Source organism: Podospora bellae-mahoneyi, chromosome 3 (assembly GCF_035222275.1).
Source record: "Podospora bellae-mahoneyi strain CBS 112042 chromosome 3, whole genome shotgun sequence".
Taxonomy (NCBI): Eukaryota; Fungi; Ascomycota; class Sordariomycetes; order Sordariales; family Podosporaceae; genus Podospora; species Podospora bellae-mahoneyi.
In genome coordinates this window covers 809,996-823,923 of record NC_085882.1, presented here as the reverse complement: position 1 = coordinate 823,923, position 13,928 = coordinate 809,996, and the positions used below count along the sequence as shown (strand labels likewise).

General features: G+C 52.9%; 5 protein-coding genes across 5 annotated transcripts; 2 read left to right on the top strand and 3 right to left on the bottom strand.

Annotated features, from left to right (window-relative positions):
- Nucleotides 1–116: 116 nt before the first annotated feature.
- On the bottom strand, nt 117–1,295 carry QC761_302330 (uncharacterized protein; the record flags this gene model as incomplete). Its single annotated transcript, XM_062877373.1, has 1 exon — nt 117–1,295. One exon carries the CDS (start codon nt 1,293–1,295, stop codon nt 117–119), a length of 1,179 nt encoding a protein of 392 aa, XP_062733143.1.
- A 468-nt stretch (nt 1,296–1,763) lies between these two features.
- Nucleotides 1,764–2,974, top strand: RPC31 (DNA-directed RNA polymerase III subunit C31; the record flags this gene model as incomplete). The annotated part of the gene is made up of 2 exons (XM_062877374.1): nt 1,764–1,913; nt 1,999–2,974. The coding sequence occupies 2 exons, from the start codon at nt 1,764–1,766 to the stop codon at nt 2,698–2,700; spliced, it is 852 nt and encodes a 283-aa protein (XP_062733142.1). The 3' UTR covers nt 2,701–2,974.
- Nucleotides 2,975–3,175: 201 nt separating this feature from the next.
- Nucleotides 3,176–5,112, bottom strand: NUP49 (Nucleoporin nup49/NSP49 (Nuclear pore protein nup49/NSP49)). The gene is made up of 3 exons (XM_062877375.1): nt 4,688–5,112; nt 4,063–4,590; nt 3,176–4,000 (listed from the first exon to the last, which is right to left on the bottom strand). Exons 1-3 carry the CDS (start codon nt 4,750–4,752, stop codon nt 3,190–3,192), a joined length of 1,404 nt encoding a protein of 467 aa, XP_062733141.1. The 5' UTR covers nt 4,753–5,112; the 3' UTR covers nt 3,176–3,189.
- FIP1 (Cleavage polyadenylation factor subunit fip1) lies at nt 4,713–6,476 on the top strand. The gene is made up of 3 exons (XM_062877376.1): nt 4,713–5,376; nt 5,433–5,485; nt 5,538–6,476. The coding sequence occupies exons 1-3, from the start codon at nt 5,164–5,166 to the stop codon at nt 6,271–6,273; spliced, it is 1,002 nt and encodes a 333-aa protein (XP_062733140.1). The 5' UTR covers nt 4,713–5,163; the 3' UTR covers nt 6,274–6,476.
- A 398-nt stretch (nt 6,477–6,874) lies between these two features.
- Nucleotides 6,875–13,763, bottom strand: QC761_302370 (uncharacterized protein). Its single transcript, XM_062877377.1, has 12 exons — nt 13,013–13,763; nt 11,869–12,957; nt 10,973–11,803; nt 10,900–10,914; nt 10,782–10,839; nt 10,450–10,685; nt 9,929–10,391; nt 8,872–9,878; nt 8,717–8,812; nt 8,630–8,665; nt 8,462–8,573; nt 6,875–8,400 (listed from the first exon to the last, which is right to left on the bottom strand). Exons 1-12 carry the CDS (start codon nt 13,268–13,270, stop codon nt 7,331–7,333), a joined length of 5,271 nt encoding a protein of 1,756 aa, XP_062733139.1. The 5' UTR covers nt 13,271–13,763; the 3' UTR covers nt 6,875–7,330.
- Between the last annotated feature and the right edge of the window lie 165 nt (nt 13,764–13,928).

Sequence of the window (13,928 nt, the reverse complement as noted above, 5' to 3'; positions counted from 1 at the left end):
TCTTTTCTGCATCGTACATATTTTGTTATTGTAGCTCAGAAAGCAGCTGGCATTGTACATAAGAGTCAAAACTCTATTTGTGGCCTGCTTAAATACCATCACCAAGAAGCAATATATCAACGCAACGGCACCTCCGCAACCGGAGGCATAACCACCCTCAACCACGCCCTCAAGTCATCCGCCTCCTCCGCCACCGTCCGATCCGGTAATGTGTCCAGCGCGCCCCTGAGCATATCATCATGCGGCACCGCATCCCTCAGCAAACCCTTGACAATCGCCTCCTTGACAGCCGAATACTCGGTTATCCGCATCAAACTGACAAACGCCTCGAAAAAGTCCACCAGGTTGAGGTGCATCAGCGCGTCCCTCTTGTCAACCATCCTCAACGCTGCGTATTGCAGCAACCCCTCTCCTTGCTGGGGAGGGTTAGTGGCCGCGTTTTCATTTCTTGTTGCGCCGTTCATTTCCGTGTCAGAGTCATCATCCGTTAGATGGCCATTGGTGAGGTGGATGGGTGTTGGGGCTAGGATGTTAGATGAAGCGATGGCGTCAATGTTCAAGGCTGCCAAGCGTGGTAGGATACGGAGGGTCCTCCCTTGGGCGAGGGAGAGCTGGGAGGTGTTGTTTGCTGTTCCTGGATGGCGGCCTGAGATGAGGTCGAGGAGAAGGTTGTAGGTGGATGGTTGGTGGAAGATGAGTTTCCAGAGTTCACCCTTGCCGGGGACGCGGCGGAGGACGAGTTCGTGATGAGAAGGGGTGGTTCCGGTGGTGATTACTGGGGGTGGTGGGGGTGGTGGACGGGGGCAGTCGATGTCTAGGAGGTCTCCTAGGACTTTGGAGGCTTTTTGGCCGACTTCTACTTTTGGGGAGGAGAGCCAGGCTGTGAGGAGGGAGGTGACGAGGGAGGGCATGACGGAGAGGATGGCGGCATCGGTGGGGGTTTTGGCGGCTTTGTGGAGGATGGTCAGGCCTAGGAGTTGGGCTGCTGGGGCGGGGGAGGTGAGAGCTTGGTTGAGGGAGTCTTCGGAGGCGAGCTGGAGGACTTGGGTGAAGGATATAGGGCGGAGGAGCTTGATGGTCAGGGAGACGATCACGGCTGGGTCGTCGTTGTATTGTTGGAGGATTTGAGTGAGCTTGGGGAGGAGTGAGGGGATGAGAGGCGGGATGTTGGAGTCTGTGAGCTGAAGCTCCACATCATCGAAGAGCTTGGGGATGATGGCGAGGTTTGGATCTTGAATGAGGTCGTCAAGATGGTTGTTGAGCTCGTCGAGCCCAGAGATGGGGACGTTATCCATTGTGATGGGTGTGTGAACTTGCGGGTGAAGAGAGTGATTATTGCTGAGCTGTGAAAGACAAAAATGAGGCTATGAGACGACAAGGTGGTGATGATCAAGGCAGCACTTATGATGACCAAGCTGAGTGGAGGGGTCCAGGCCTTCTGGTATTGAAGGTGCGGGGCGCTGGGAGATTCCATGCAGGGGTCATATTTTAGTGGATCTCGGGTGGTACCTGACACCCACCCAGGTGTCTTGGCGAGGCCTGCAGCTTGCCGATGCCCCGCAGGAACTTTTTTGAAGCTCAATGTCGGCGCTGGACATGCGACCGACTCACTCACTCACACACTCACTTGGCCAACCCATTCATCAACCCAACAATACCCATTAATTCGCTTATTATACAGCCTCAGACAACAGGAGCGATCACCAGACCGAAATCACACTTTTTAACCACCCCAAAGCCACTCTCACAACACCAATACCAACATGTTCAGAGGCGGGCGAGGAGGTCGTGGCCGTGGCCGCGGCGGTCCCATGATGGGCAACAGGCGCGAGATCGCACAAAACAGCGTTCCATGGGCCATTGACCCAAAAGACGGCATCTTCATCGATGGAAAACCCAGTGATACCTACCCAGTATGTTCCACACCTCGTCCCTCCTCACCTGGATGGTGTGTCACCCAAAAAAAAAAAAAAAAACTAACCTTGTAACCCCCTCCAGGTCTGGAACGTCCCAAAACCACCAACCCTCACCAAAAAAGAAGAGAAACAGCTCGACTACTTCCTCATCTTTCGCGAGCAAGCCCACGACAGCCCTCTCTACACAGAACCCCCTCCGCGATCAAAAGACTCGCGGAAGCGCGCCTACGGCCAGGCCCAGATCAACTCCCGCTACGCCGACGAGAGCAAAGCGACGATAGACCCCTTCACAGCCATCGAGACGTACAGCAAGCGGTTTGAGCGCAAGAAGCGCACCCTCCCCGATTTCAGCAACCTCCCTTTTGCCAAGGAGTTCTTCCCAACCGAGCTACACGCGACATTGGACGGTCTTGACGATCCGAATGCCGATAGAAAGAGGCGCAGGACAGGGCCCAAGAAGTTGGCCGTGTCCAACATTACGAGCTACGGTGCGGGGGATTTGGATGGGGATGGTGACGAGGTCAATGGAGAGCCGGACTTCCGTAAGGCTCTGGAGCTGCTCGATAATGTCGAGAAGCTGGATGGAGAGGATGCGTTCTTGTCGGGCGAGGAGGATGAATGGGGTAACGAAGATGAAGATAATGAGGATGCGGCGGATGCCGAGGCTGCGGATCAGTACGAGGACGAGTCGGAAGATGATTACAACGCGGAGCAGTACTTTGAGAATGACGATGATGATTATGGGGATGACGGGGGTGATGATGGTGGCGAGGGTGTGTTTTAGGCTGGAGGTTTGTGGGGGAGTCTGGGATGAGGGAGGGGGGACTGGTTTGTTGGTTTTAGGGCAAATGGGACCATTAGGAGTAGGTCATGGTTATCAAAATTATACCCGGTTCTTATTTCACAGTTTTGACTCGATGCATTTGTGATGCGGAGGAGATATCAGAGGAGATATCATGAAAATCTCTGCCATCTTCATCTCATATACCACTACTAATGGAGCAAAATCGCGGTTTCGTGTTTGATACAGCAAATTGATGACAACACAGTCAGATGACCTAACCACCTTGTGGACGTGTTGGCACTCCAGACTGTCTCCTTCCTCTTGCACATCCACAACTCACATACACCCTTTTTCGGCAATAAAAGCTTTTTTGTCTTTGGACAAGAATATTGCTTTCCCCAAACAGAGTATCTCAACCAATAAACCACCGTGACGCCTGCCCCCTTCCCTATGCTCTTACAACCCTCCCCCCTGCCAAAAACTCCAGATCTAACTCCCATGCCCCATGAAATCCTTGAGCTGCAGCTCCGTAATCCCCTCCTTCAACCCCCCAACCTTGCCAGCCACCTTGAGAATGCCCTCCTCGAATTCCCTAAGAACCGCCGCCAGCTCGAGCACATTCTCATCCACCCCGTTCTGCCCAGGGCGGTTCCCAGCTGCGGCCCTCTGCAGCGCCTCCATCATGTTGCCCTGCACGCCGTGAAGATGAACCTCGATCTCGCCCAGGTTCTTCTCAAACCTATTCATCATCGTGTCCATCTCATCCGCCGTCTTGCTGAAGAACGTGATCAAATCCGAGTTACTCTCCGCATTGGCGTCGCCCGCTCCGGTAGATCCTCCCTTTGACCACAGCCCCGTCTGGTGGTACTGAACCGGAAGCTTGAGGTTGTCGATAGCCTTAAAGGACAGCCTCGCGTTGTCGGCATCGGTCTTGATCAGCTCGTGGAGCTGGTTGATGGCGTCAATGTCGCTTTCTAGGGCGCGATGGGCGCCCTCGGACTTGCGGCTGACGAAGCTGACGTCGGTGGGGATGGCAGAGAGCAGTTCGCCGTGGGAGGGCAAGAAAGCTTCCACGGCTTCGTAATCCCGGATACATTTCTGGATCCTATCATCAATGTCGGCGATTTCTTTCTGGAGGGTTTCTTGGAGGTCGTTGAAGCGGGTGGTGGAGCGGATGTTGGACAGGTCGATGCGGACGCCTGGGACGACGGATTGCTTGGCTGTCTGGCCCATGGTGAGGCCGGGAACCTGTTGTTGGGCTGGTTGTTGCATCGTTGACTGGCCGAGGCTGCCGCCGCCGCTGAGGGAAGAGGTGTTAGTACATCATCATGACCGAGGCGTAGGCTGGGGAGGAGGACTTACAAAAGTGAGGTGGCTGCGGGAGCATCTGGCTTGGTTCCAAACATACTGGTACCTGTGGTGGTAGATGTGCCTCCAAAAAGGCCTCCTTGCTGCTGCTGAGGTTGCTGTGGTGTCGCGCCAAAGAGACCACCAGATTGCTGAGGCTGGGTCTGCTGCATCGTCGCTCCTCCAAACAGGCTCATGGTCTGAGGCTGTTGCGTAGTCGTCGCGATGCCACCGCCAAAGAGACCACCAGTTTGTTGCTGCTGTTGAGGTTGAGCTGGCTGTGTTGTGCCTAGCTTGTTCCCGAATAGACCTCCGGTCTGAGCCTGTGGTGTTGTCGTTGTTTGACCAAGAAGACCTCCGCTCTGCTGAGGCTGCGAAGTTGCTGTCGTGCCGAACAGGGAGCTGGTTGGCTGCTGTGGTTGAGTCGTCGCCGTGCTGGTACCGCCAAACAGAGATGTCCCTTGCTGGGCGGGCTGGGTCGTGGTTGTTGATCCAAAAAGTCCACCGCCTGCCGCGGGAGTTTGCTGTGTCGTGCCGCTGCCGCTATGTGGGAACGAGTCAGTCCATCTGCATGTCTCGGCCGGGCAGCAATGCGCCTTGCAGTATGTAGTCGCAAACAAAGGAAGGGACGGGAACCTACAAAAGATTGGCGCCGCCCGTGTTGATGCTGAGGCCCCCGGGGCCACTAGCTGATCTCCCAAACATGGCGACGACGGTTTCAACGATGGCAGCGATTGGATATTGGCTGGAATGTAGACTCTTAAGCTGGGTGGATCGAACTGCTCAGGAAGGAATGAATGTCGGCTCGGTGGGCGTGTGTTTAATGTTTCTTCTGCCCCATGAAAATAGAGAGCTCCAAAGGTCGGGTCGTCGCAAGTTGGTTAACCGTTGCACTGTGCGATTGTTGACCTCTGCCGCCGCGCAGCAACCAAAAAAAAGAAGCTTGGGCCCCGTCGCGCTTGAGCCGCGCCAGAAGCTCCATTCGCGCCTCACCGCCTGCCTAAAAGGTGTACCTCACCGGCCCATTAGCTAATGCTCCAAACAACCTTCTTTGGCCATCTCTTGTTTTTGCTTCTTTGACAAAACTGCGACTTTGCTGAGCACAACCTACCCAACATGTCTTCATCACAGCCCCCCATGGATATCGACGAGGACGAGGACTTTTATGGTGACTCCGATCAGGAGTCCACCCCCGCGACCACCACCACTGCCCAACCTGCTGCGACTGCTGCTGCTCCCCCGGCCGCCCCCAAGAACGACAGCAACTCCGATCTAGAGGAAGGCGAAGAGGAAGACGAAGGCGGCGAGATGGACGAGGACGAGGATAGTGTTTGTACACCTTACATCTTCAGGCTCGGTCGCCGATTGCTAACATTTCCTTCCAGGACATCGACATCATCACCGAGAGAAAAGACAACTCCCAGCCCGCCCCTCCACCGTGAGTTCTACCTCCTACCCACCGCTTGCGCCAAAACTGACAATCATCCCAGACAATCCAAATACAGCGAGATCCGAAATATTCCCCAACGATCAACAACCGCCCCCGAAGGCGCCCCCCCAAAACAATCCCCCTCCGTCCCCCGCGAGGAGCCCCGCCAGCAACAACAAACCGAGCTACCCCCGGTGTCAACCTCCAAGATCGATATCAACGCCATCCCGATCCACAAGCCCACCGGCAAGCCCCTCACACAAGTAAACATCGACGAAGACCTCCCAGACAACGACAAGCCCTGGCGCAAACCGGGCACCGATCTGTCGGATTACTTCAACTACGGCTTTGACGAGTTCACCTGGGCTCTCTATGCCCAAAAGCAGGAGGCCATGCGCGGGGAGTATAACCAGGATGCTATCGCTCAGAACAACACAAAGATGATGGAGGAGATGACCAAGATGATGATGATGGGCGGCATGATGCCTGGTGCTGGTGGGCCAGGCGGACCGGGGATGGGTGTTCCTGGCGGTGGTCCTCAAATGCAGGGGATGGATGGGATGGCACCAGAGATGCAGGCGATGATGCAGCAGATGATGGCGAGTGGGATGGATCCGAGTCAGATGGGCGATATGAGTGGCATGTTCCAGGGTGGGCAGCAACCTGGTGGTCCTGGTGGGCAGCAAGGTCAAGGAGGGTTTGGTCAAGGTGGGTTTGGGGGGAATCAAGGTCAGGGTTATGGATATGACCAGCAGATGGGTGGTGGGAGAGGGAGAGGAAGAAGGGGGAGGTGGTAAATGTGTGTGTGTGGTGTGAGTGTACGATACCCTTAAAATGGATTACTGGATCAGGATAATGTTATGTCAAGGCAAGGAGTTATATTGGTACACGTTGTTTCTACATTCAGACTGTGACGCATGTTACTATTCAGTGGTACAATCATTCGGTGGTCTGATGGACCCCTTTACATCTAGATGATCGATCCATCATTTTAGCTCTCGAATTCAGTGATGCTCACCTTTGAGCCCATGTCTCTGCACCCCCTATGGCAGCTCAGCTCTGTGATCCCGTTTCATGCAACATGGTGTTTTATCACAGTGCCGTTGTTTCTTGGCCCCTAGACAAGAGAGTTGATGCACAAATGTGCGTCTTTCCTCCCTCGTCTTGGTGGTCCCGCTTTATCCACCCCTGATGGAAGACGTCCTACCTACCCAAAAATGGAACGGGTTGAGGATGGCAATTCTGGGGTGGAGGAGGGTGATGAAAGAACTGGTGGTATTGATTTGAATGAGGAAAGGTTGACGAAGTGGTGGTGTGAGTCGGGGCTGGCGCTGTGGAGAGGTGTGCATGGAGAGAAAAGAAGAAAAAATTAGGAGGAAAATAAGGAAAATAAGAATAGATCAAGAAAGGAATCCTGGGCATATTGACTGAGCTCGTGATTGTAATACTTCTGCGGAACCTTCAACCTGAGACTATTTTGAGAAAAAAAAAACCTTAATTATTCGTGTGAAGCTCGGAATATAAACCTAACCAAGACCCTTGATAAACCTCTCTTGCTCACGAATCAGTTTTCCCGAAAAACTTAAGTGCTCGTAGAGGTTTGGAGGGGCACTCGCGTGTTCTATTTGCTCCCTGCTCCCTGCTCAGGTAAGTGATGGATCCAGTAGTTGTGTAAGTAGTGTGTTCTGAGCAACTGTATGAGCGGGCGGTGAATCCAGTAAAGGGGTTGTGAATGGCGACGGTCTGTTCTGGTGCCGGACATACCGTGCCACCAAAGCAGGTCCAAGACGGTCCGCATTCCTCATGCCACATCCTTTGTCCCTGAGATCAGAATACAAAACCACTCCCACAAGTCTAGCGAACTGCCCGCTCTCCCATCTCCGTATCTGCACTTTTAGCCTTCCCCCACCTAGCCAAAATCCTCCGCAACCTCCCGTGATGTTTCCCCTTCTGCTTAGTCGACGGTGCGTCTGGCTCTATTCCACTTACTCTCCCACCGCCAGAAAGAGCTAAGGATATAGTCGATCTCCTTCTCAAAGACCTCGTCCTCCGAGACCGCGCCTCAATCGACCACTCTTCTCCATCCTCTCGCTCGCTGCCCCCAGCTGAATCAACATCAAGCCAACCCGGATAGTGGCGGTCCGAGTCTGACCCTCGGTGGCTTCTGCGACCTGCCGAGCGAGAGCGAGGTTCGGACCGGAAACGGCCCCTTCGTGGATGTTCAAAAGACGAGTCTGTATCGCTTTCCTCCTCAGACATGGACCAGTACGAGCTGCTGACGTCGCTCCTTGGTCGTCGTGGGCGGCGTGCTGATCTGCTTGCTTTCTTTCTGCCCATGAGGCAGAACCCAATGGCCACCAACATTGGTAGTGCAATACACATGAAGAGTGTGTTGCCAATACGAGATAGAAAGCGGCGGATCCCACTCAGAAAGTGGTGGAGCGGATAGTCAGTGACGTATCTGTCATTCCAACGGCTACCACTGCAAGGACTCCGTCTGCTCCGTTGGAGATACCGTTGCCACTTCCACAGGCGACGGAGCCCTGGGATATGGGTGTGAAAAGTGAATGTGCCAAATAGTTTGGCGTAACCAGGATCGTTGCTGCCGGCAGAGTGCCTAAGCGGTCCAAACCAATTTAACCACCCCCCATGTTGGACAGGTTTGTTCAAAGAGGCAGTCTTTCCTCGCGACTTTGGCGGTGGCAATTGCTGATCAACAACTGTTGTTTCCTTGTCTGAGTCGTAATCGCCGGTACGTAGTATAGCCCCAGGTTGACCGTCGACACCAGGAGCCTTGCTACCACCGCCTTGTGCGTCCTTCTTTTTTACAAGGCGACAATATGCCTTCCGAACAGCGTCAGACAGGTCGTTCACGTAAACCGCTATGATGACTAGTGGTGTGAAGATGGAAGCAGAGATGCCAACTGTGACATGGTCCAATGTTAGCACTCAGTGATTTGTAGACGACAGTTTTTGCGAGCTTACACAGATAACCGCAAACTTGACCGAGCGGCCACGAGGTTTCTTCTGAGGCCTCATCTTTGGGGAAAATGTCGACATCCAAAGCAAAGAAACTGGCCATAAAAGATAGCGGCAGCTGGGTTTCCCATGATTAACATCAAAATACCAGGAACAAAGCGCCGGACAACCTACAAAGATGGCTGTCACAATTGTGAAGAAGAGAATTGTCTGGGCGACTCGTCAGCAAGGACATCATAAGATGGGAACTTGGAACCTCACATTTCCCTGTCTCTGCGTTTCTTCCGACCCTTCACGTGAAAATCGCGCCTCCCAGCCGTTCGCATGTTTTTGTTTCAAGTCAAGAAGACTTTCCAGCTGCCATCGGAAATTAATAACGGCGAAGGCTCTCAGGGCCTTTTTGCGCCAAAACTCACCAAGGATTGGACTTTTTCGGCCACTTCCAACATGTTTGTGACGACTCGGATGTGACCTTGAACGATGCCGAGGGTCCCATACATCAGGTCAGGGTGGGTGAGGAGAGCTTTCTGCTTCTTCGTTTCTGGCTTGTTTACCCGGTCGGACGAGGCCGTCGGTCCCCGTTCCTCCTGATCTCGCCTTTTCGCCTCTGGGCTTTTTGTCAATTGTGGTGGGGGTCCTGCCGCCTGTTGTTCAGATTGTCCTTCCTTCCCCTTCCCCTTTAACTCTCCTTGGCTTGAACTTCGAGCGAGTTCTCCACCGTTGGAACATTCACCACCTTGTATTGAACTGTCGGTTGGGAGAGTTCCAGTGGCCTGTTGATGGCACAGGACCTCTTGGAAGTGAACATGCCTAGGTGGCACATCTGACCCAACCTTCGAGGTATCGTTTACTACCGGCCCCTGCCCAAAGGCTCGAAGCAAGTCCCTTACTAAACCTTCAATTTCCCGGTTCCGCAGCGGCTTATCGGCGTCATCTTCCTCGTCGCTTTCGTCATCTCTCCCTTTCTTAGGGTAGAGTAGCAAAAGACTCTGAAGCACCGTCTCCTGTTGGGATAAAATAGTCTTGATAATGGTTAGCTCATCCTGGATGTCCATAATCTCAATGAGAAGCTTTGTCTCCTCGTCAAGGCGTAAGAGGGACTCGATCTCTTTCTTCTTCTTTTTCGGACTGAGGTTTCCCTTCTCTAATCGAGTGGTAATTCGACGAAACTCGTCAAAAAGGAGGTTCTGCTTCTCAGACACACTGTTGATGGAACCTCTGAAGCAATCCTCAAAACGAAACCCCGCAGGCCCCTTCCGCTTGCAAAAGTCAAGGCTTGTTCTGAGAATCAGGTGAAGCAGGTGTTCGGCCGAGCGGATGAGTGGTCTTTCTTTGTTGCCTCCAAGCTCGGCCATTAGGGCCTTCATGAGATCGTAAGACTCGTCTCCATTCCATGTGGTTGGAAAGCTCGTGATAACGGTCCCTTTGATCGGGGTCAGTAGGCTATACCATGTAGCGTGTTGGCAGACGTACCGTTATGGAGAATCCACACCCACAGCTGATCAACCATGATGATGGGTCTGTCCTTGGCCTTGTCGCATGCCTTTGTCTCCTTGGCCCATTTATAAGCAACCTGATTCTTGTCTCTTGTCTCAGTCGAGCTTAGCATGTAATAAGAAAACTGATCCAGCGTGCGGCGACAATGCACTGGCTTGGGCGAGCGTAAGTAGCCGTCTAACAGAAGCGATTGATTGCTAGCAGGCATGGCATTCCGAAGCAGTTTGGCAGCATCCTTGAATGGGCTACTGGGCGTGGAATAATATGAAGAAGAGACTTCGCTTCTTCTCTTAGCATGCCTTGAAGGTGACGACTTGGATGCTGCAGCCTCTGAAATTACTTTATCTTGCTGTGAGGTTTTCAATTCACCGGAAGCATTCGAGATGGCGTCGCTGAGATACTTGCGGTGCCGGTGACATTCGAAGCCGAAAATGGGTAGCTACCAAGGGTCAGCATGTCTGTTTCTCGCCCAAGACTCGATGGTCCACTTGACTTACAAAAATCACGATGGCATCAGACTCCTTTGACTCGGACACACTAGATTGGCTAGACCCCAATTTGTCAACAGCGGCAACATCTCCAGGACCCAAGGTAAGCGTAATTCCACTTTCTGAAGAGCTTCCTCGTCGGACTGCGTTCGGCCTTTCAGTGGACTGCGTCTTTTCAAGGAGTCCATGGGAATGTTTATATCTCTTGGCTTGCGGCATCATGTAACGATCGATCACAGGAGAACCTGGAGTTGTCAATATGAGACTTCATGGTACACGTTTGAACAACCATGACCGAGGGTGCGGGACTTTGAGAGCACTCTGTACAAGAACAAACTGACCTTGATGGCGCTGACCACCCATGGAACCGTCCTGGATACCTGAACTGATCAATAGGTCCTAGTGAGAATAAGCCAGCTGGTTGATCAACGCACAGGCTATGGAAAAACAGGTACGTACATGGACCCATTGCTCCTAATAGGTATGACAGTCAGCATTTCTGCGACTTGGAATGTTGTGCAGGGACACTTACATTGTTGGCAGGTAAATGCACCCAGCGACACAATGCCTTCTCTTTTGCCAGGCTGTCTGGCCGCGACATGTCCAGCGTACGGGTTACCCCGAGATCCCCGCTGTAGATTACGTCCGTCACAGTTGCAAAGTCCCAATTGAACTTTTCAGACCACTTTGACCCACGGCGCTTCGTTTGCATGAATATCTCCAACAGGAACATGTCAAAGACATCGCATGCCGAGGCCTGTGTCGAGCCAGGCTCGGGATTGGTGACTCTCTCCAACACGTGATTCATCGTTAACGAGTTCCCTACGATCAAGTTTTTCCTCAACCGCTTGATCCATGCATTCTCAAGTCCAGTTGCGTAGTGCCAGGGGGAATTGCCGAGAATATCCTTGTCATCCACTTGCAAGCCCGTGTTAGCCTTCACAAGTAGCTTGATTATCTGCGTGAAGACGGCCTTCTTGGCGTCTTTTTCCTGGACTGCCTGGCGAATGGCCGTTGTCAGAGGGGATCTCCCGTTGTTGTCCTTTTCCGTAAGCGACGCCTTGCCTTTGTAGACAAGATTCCTGACAGCGCTTGAATTGCCTGCTTCCACCGCGAGGTGTAGCGGGGTCAACCCTTTTTGGTCTTTGAGATTGACCGGAAATCGTTCCTTGGAAAGATCTGGAAGACGCGCTCGCAATACTGTGGATTGTGCGGTGCAGTGCTTGACGAGGATAGATCGCTTAATAATCTCGACCAGAGACTTGAAGTCCTCATCCTCATTCCCGTCGAATCTGCTAAGCCGGTGGGATGTTCTGGATCTTCTCTCAAGCAACATCACTGACGGGTGTTTGGGGACGATTGTCTTGTCGGTAGGTAGTTAGTAAGCGTGGTAATAATTGAAGTGAGCTCTGGTAAGGCACTACTGACCCTGTCACCATCTTTCACTGGGAGGTAGTGCCATGCTAGGCAAATCTGATTTGCCGAGGCGGTGCTTGAGAATGTATTCCACAGATAAGAACCGTCGATCTTTCTGCTGTCTGAGGCCTTGATCAAGCCCAAATCGCCGTTATCACTGCTTCCAAACCAGTCGTCTGTCCAGGTTCTGTTTGATAATTGGCTACGACTGCGCGGGTACAGCTCGAGATCTGAGGATTTGCTAGGAGAAGGCGCATCTATCAGAAGCACGCCAGCAACTAAGCCGAGATGTATACTTGATTTGGCGTCATCCGTCTCCGCCAGTCGAAGTTTGACGACAGCCCGCTGAGCAATAAGCGCGCCAAACCCAAGGCCTATGAAGACGATAGGCACCTCTGCGAACCCAGTTTCACCCGGAGGTCGCAGTTGTGCGAGACGTTCGAGCAGGTCCGCCGCTTTTTCGTCGAGATATTTGAATGGTCCATTGGAGGCGGTCTCTATGTCAGAGTACGTGTAGCACAGAACTCGGGCACGCTGAATCTCCGCTGGCAGCATGTGGGGGTCGGTTAGCCAGTTGACACGTCTTTCTGTCCCACGATCGGAAGATGGCCTATCTGTCGACGGTTTGTTTGGGGCAGCAGCATCAGTGACGTTTACCGGCCCTTGGTTCGAAGCATCTGGCTTGCTCACCGGCGCATCTTGTGGCTGCTCATCTTGGTCTCGCGGCGAGATTGGGCGTTTGGACATCTGTTGACTTTCCAACCTGGTCTCAGCTTCAACATCATCAGTACCTCCAATGTCTGTCTCCGGAACCGTTGGGAGCCATGATAAGACAGTTGACTGGACCATTTCATATCTCCCTCGCCGTTGACCAGGCGCAGGGCTACCATCGCTACCCAGTTTGCGGGCTTCATCAAGGCTTGTCTTGAGAATTGATGTCGTGTTCACCGAGCGCCGGGGGTCATTCTGGCGTCGCTTAAGCTTCTTACGATGAACCCAGGCCGTTTCCAGTGCTTCGCCAATGTCGTGGATTGCAATGATGTCAACGCACGGCATATAATGGTTGCCTGTCGGGTAGGAGACATGAAGTTCCGAGAACGGCTATAGGCGTTATTTAGTAATGCATTTCGCGTCTGATTTAGTCTCAGTTGCTCACCCTAAGAATACTGGTCACAGCATTCCCGAACTCCTGTGTCTTGTTGATGGCGCTGGGATTGGTTTGGTTTGCCTCTCCCTGAGTGGGTGCACCTGGATCCTGGGGGTTATCAGGAGTCTTTGGTGTTTTCTGCAGATTGAGGCGCTCGCGAATCCTTGCCGGTATGGATTGGTTAGCTGGCAGTGGCCTGGAGTCGTCAACGCTGCCTGGTTCCAAGGGATTCGCGTTTCGCATGGGCCCCTCGCCTGTGGTCGTCATCGCTGGACAGGCGGTTTAGCTGAACACCAACAACGCTGCGAAGAAATCAGCTTTCGTGCGACTACCATGACCGCGGATGCCGAATATATGTTCTAATCATGCGCTGAGCCGTTATGGACAGGACCCTGTCCTCATGGAATGAGCAGCAGGCGTTCGTGGCGTTCCATTGACAGCTTGGGAGTCATGAAATGGGCTGAAACGCGATTCAATTGGTCCAAGAAAAACGTCAATGAAACGCATATTGGGAACACTGCATTTGGTGTTGTCGAATTCGGCTATGATGAGCTGAAAACCACGCAAAGGTTCGCAGAGCCTTGCTATCGGAGGGCTTTGATTTGTGTGCGCTTGATGCGGGTGGCACGACTCAAGGGGTCCCAGCTGCATGTTGCTTCTGCATGTTCGGCATGTTTTGTGGTACGCTGTTATACTTGTTGCTGGTTCGGGGCGGGAACACTGAGGCCGGAGGGAAATCGCCCATGCTTTGAACTCGTTGATCATTTGGAAGTCAGCAAAAGTATAATGAGGGAACCCACCCTAAGAGAAAGGCGGCGGGCCGCAATGGAGAATAAGGTTCTCATCCTGATGGGACATGATATCCCACCCACCACCCTCTCGTTTCCATTTCTTGATTACGTTATTACGTTGCTCGACTCGAGCT

Excerpts from the sequence above, each read along its gene's own strand:
- FIP1 (XM_062877376.1), top strand. The coding sequence starts at position 5,164 with ATGTCTTCATCACAGCCCCCCATGGATATCGACGAGGACGAGGACTTT. Across the intron at positions 5,377-5,432 it reads TGGACGAGGACGAGGATAGT|GACATCGACATCATCACCGA; the intron begins GTTTGTACACCT and ends ATTTCCTTCCAG. Across the intron at positions 5,486-5,537 it reads TCCCAGCCCGCCCCTCCACC|ACAATCCAAATACAGCGAGA; the intron begins GTGAGTTCTACC and ends CAATCATCCCAG.
- NUP49 (XM_062877375.1), bottom strand. The coding sequence starts at position 4,752 with ATGTTTGGGAGATCAGCTAGTGGCCCCGGGGGCCTCAGCATCAACACG. Across the intron at positions 4,591-4,687 it reads ACGGGCGGCGCCAATCTTTT|CGGCAGCGGCACGACACAGC; the intron begins GTAGGTTCCCGT and ends GTTCCCACATAG. Across the intron at positions 4,001-4,062 it reads CCCGCAGCCACCTCACTTTT|CGGCGGCGGCAGCCTCGGCC; the intron begins GTAAGTCCTCCT and ends CTCTTCCCTCAG.
- QC761_302370 (XM_062877377.1), bottom strand. The coding sequence starts at position 13,270 with ATGACGACCACAGGCGAGGGGCCCATGCGAAACGCGAATCCCTTGGAA. Across the intron at positions 9,879-9,928 it reads GGTGTGGATTCTCCATAACG|GGACCGTTATCACGAGCTTT; the intron begins GTACGTCTGCCA and ends CCCCGATCAAAG. Across the intron at positions 8,401-8,461 it reads TCAAGTTTGCGGTTATCTGT|TTGGCATCTCTGCTTCCATC; the intron begins GTAAGCTCGCAA and ends ACCATGTCACAG.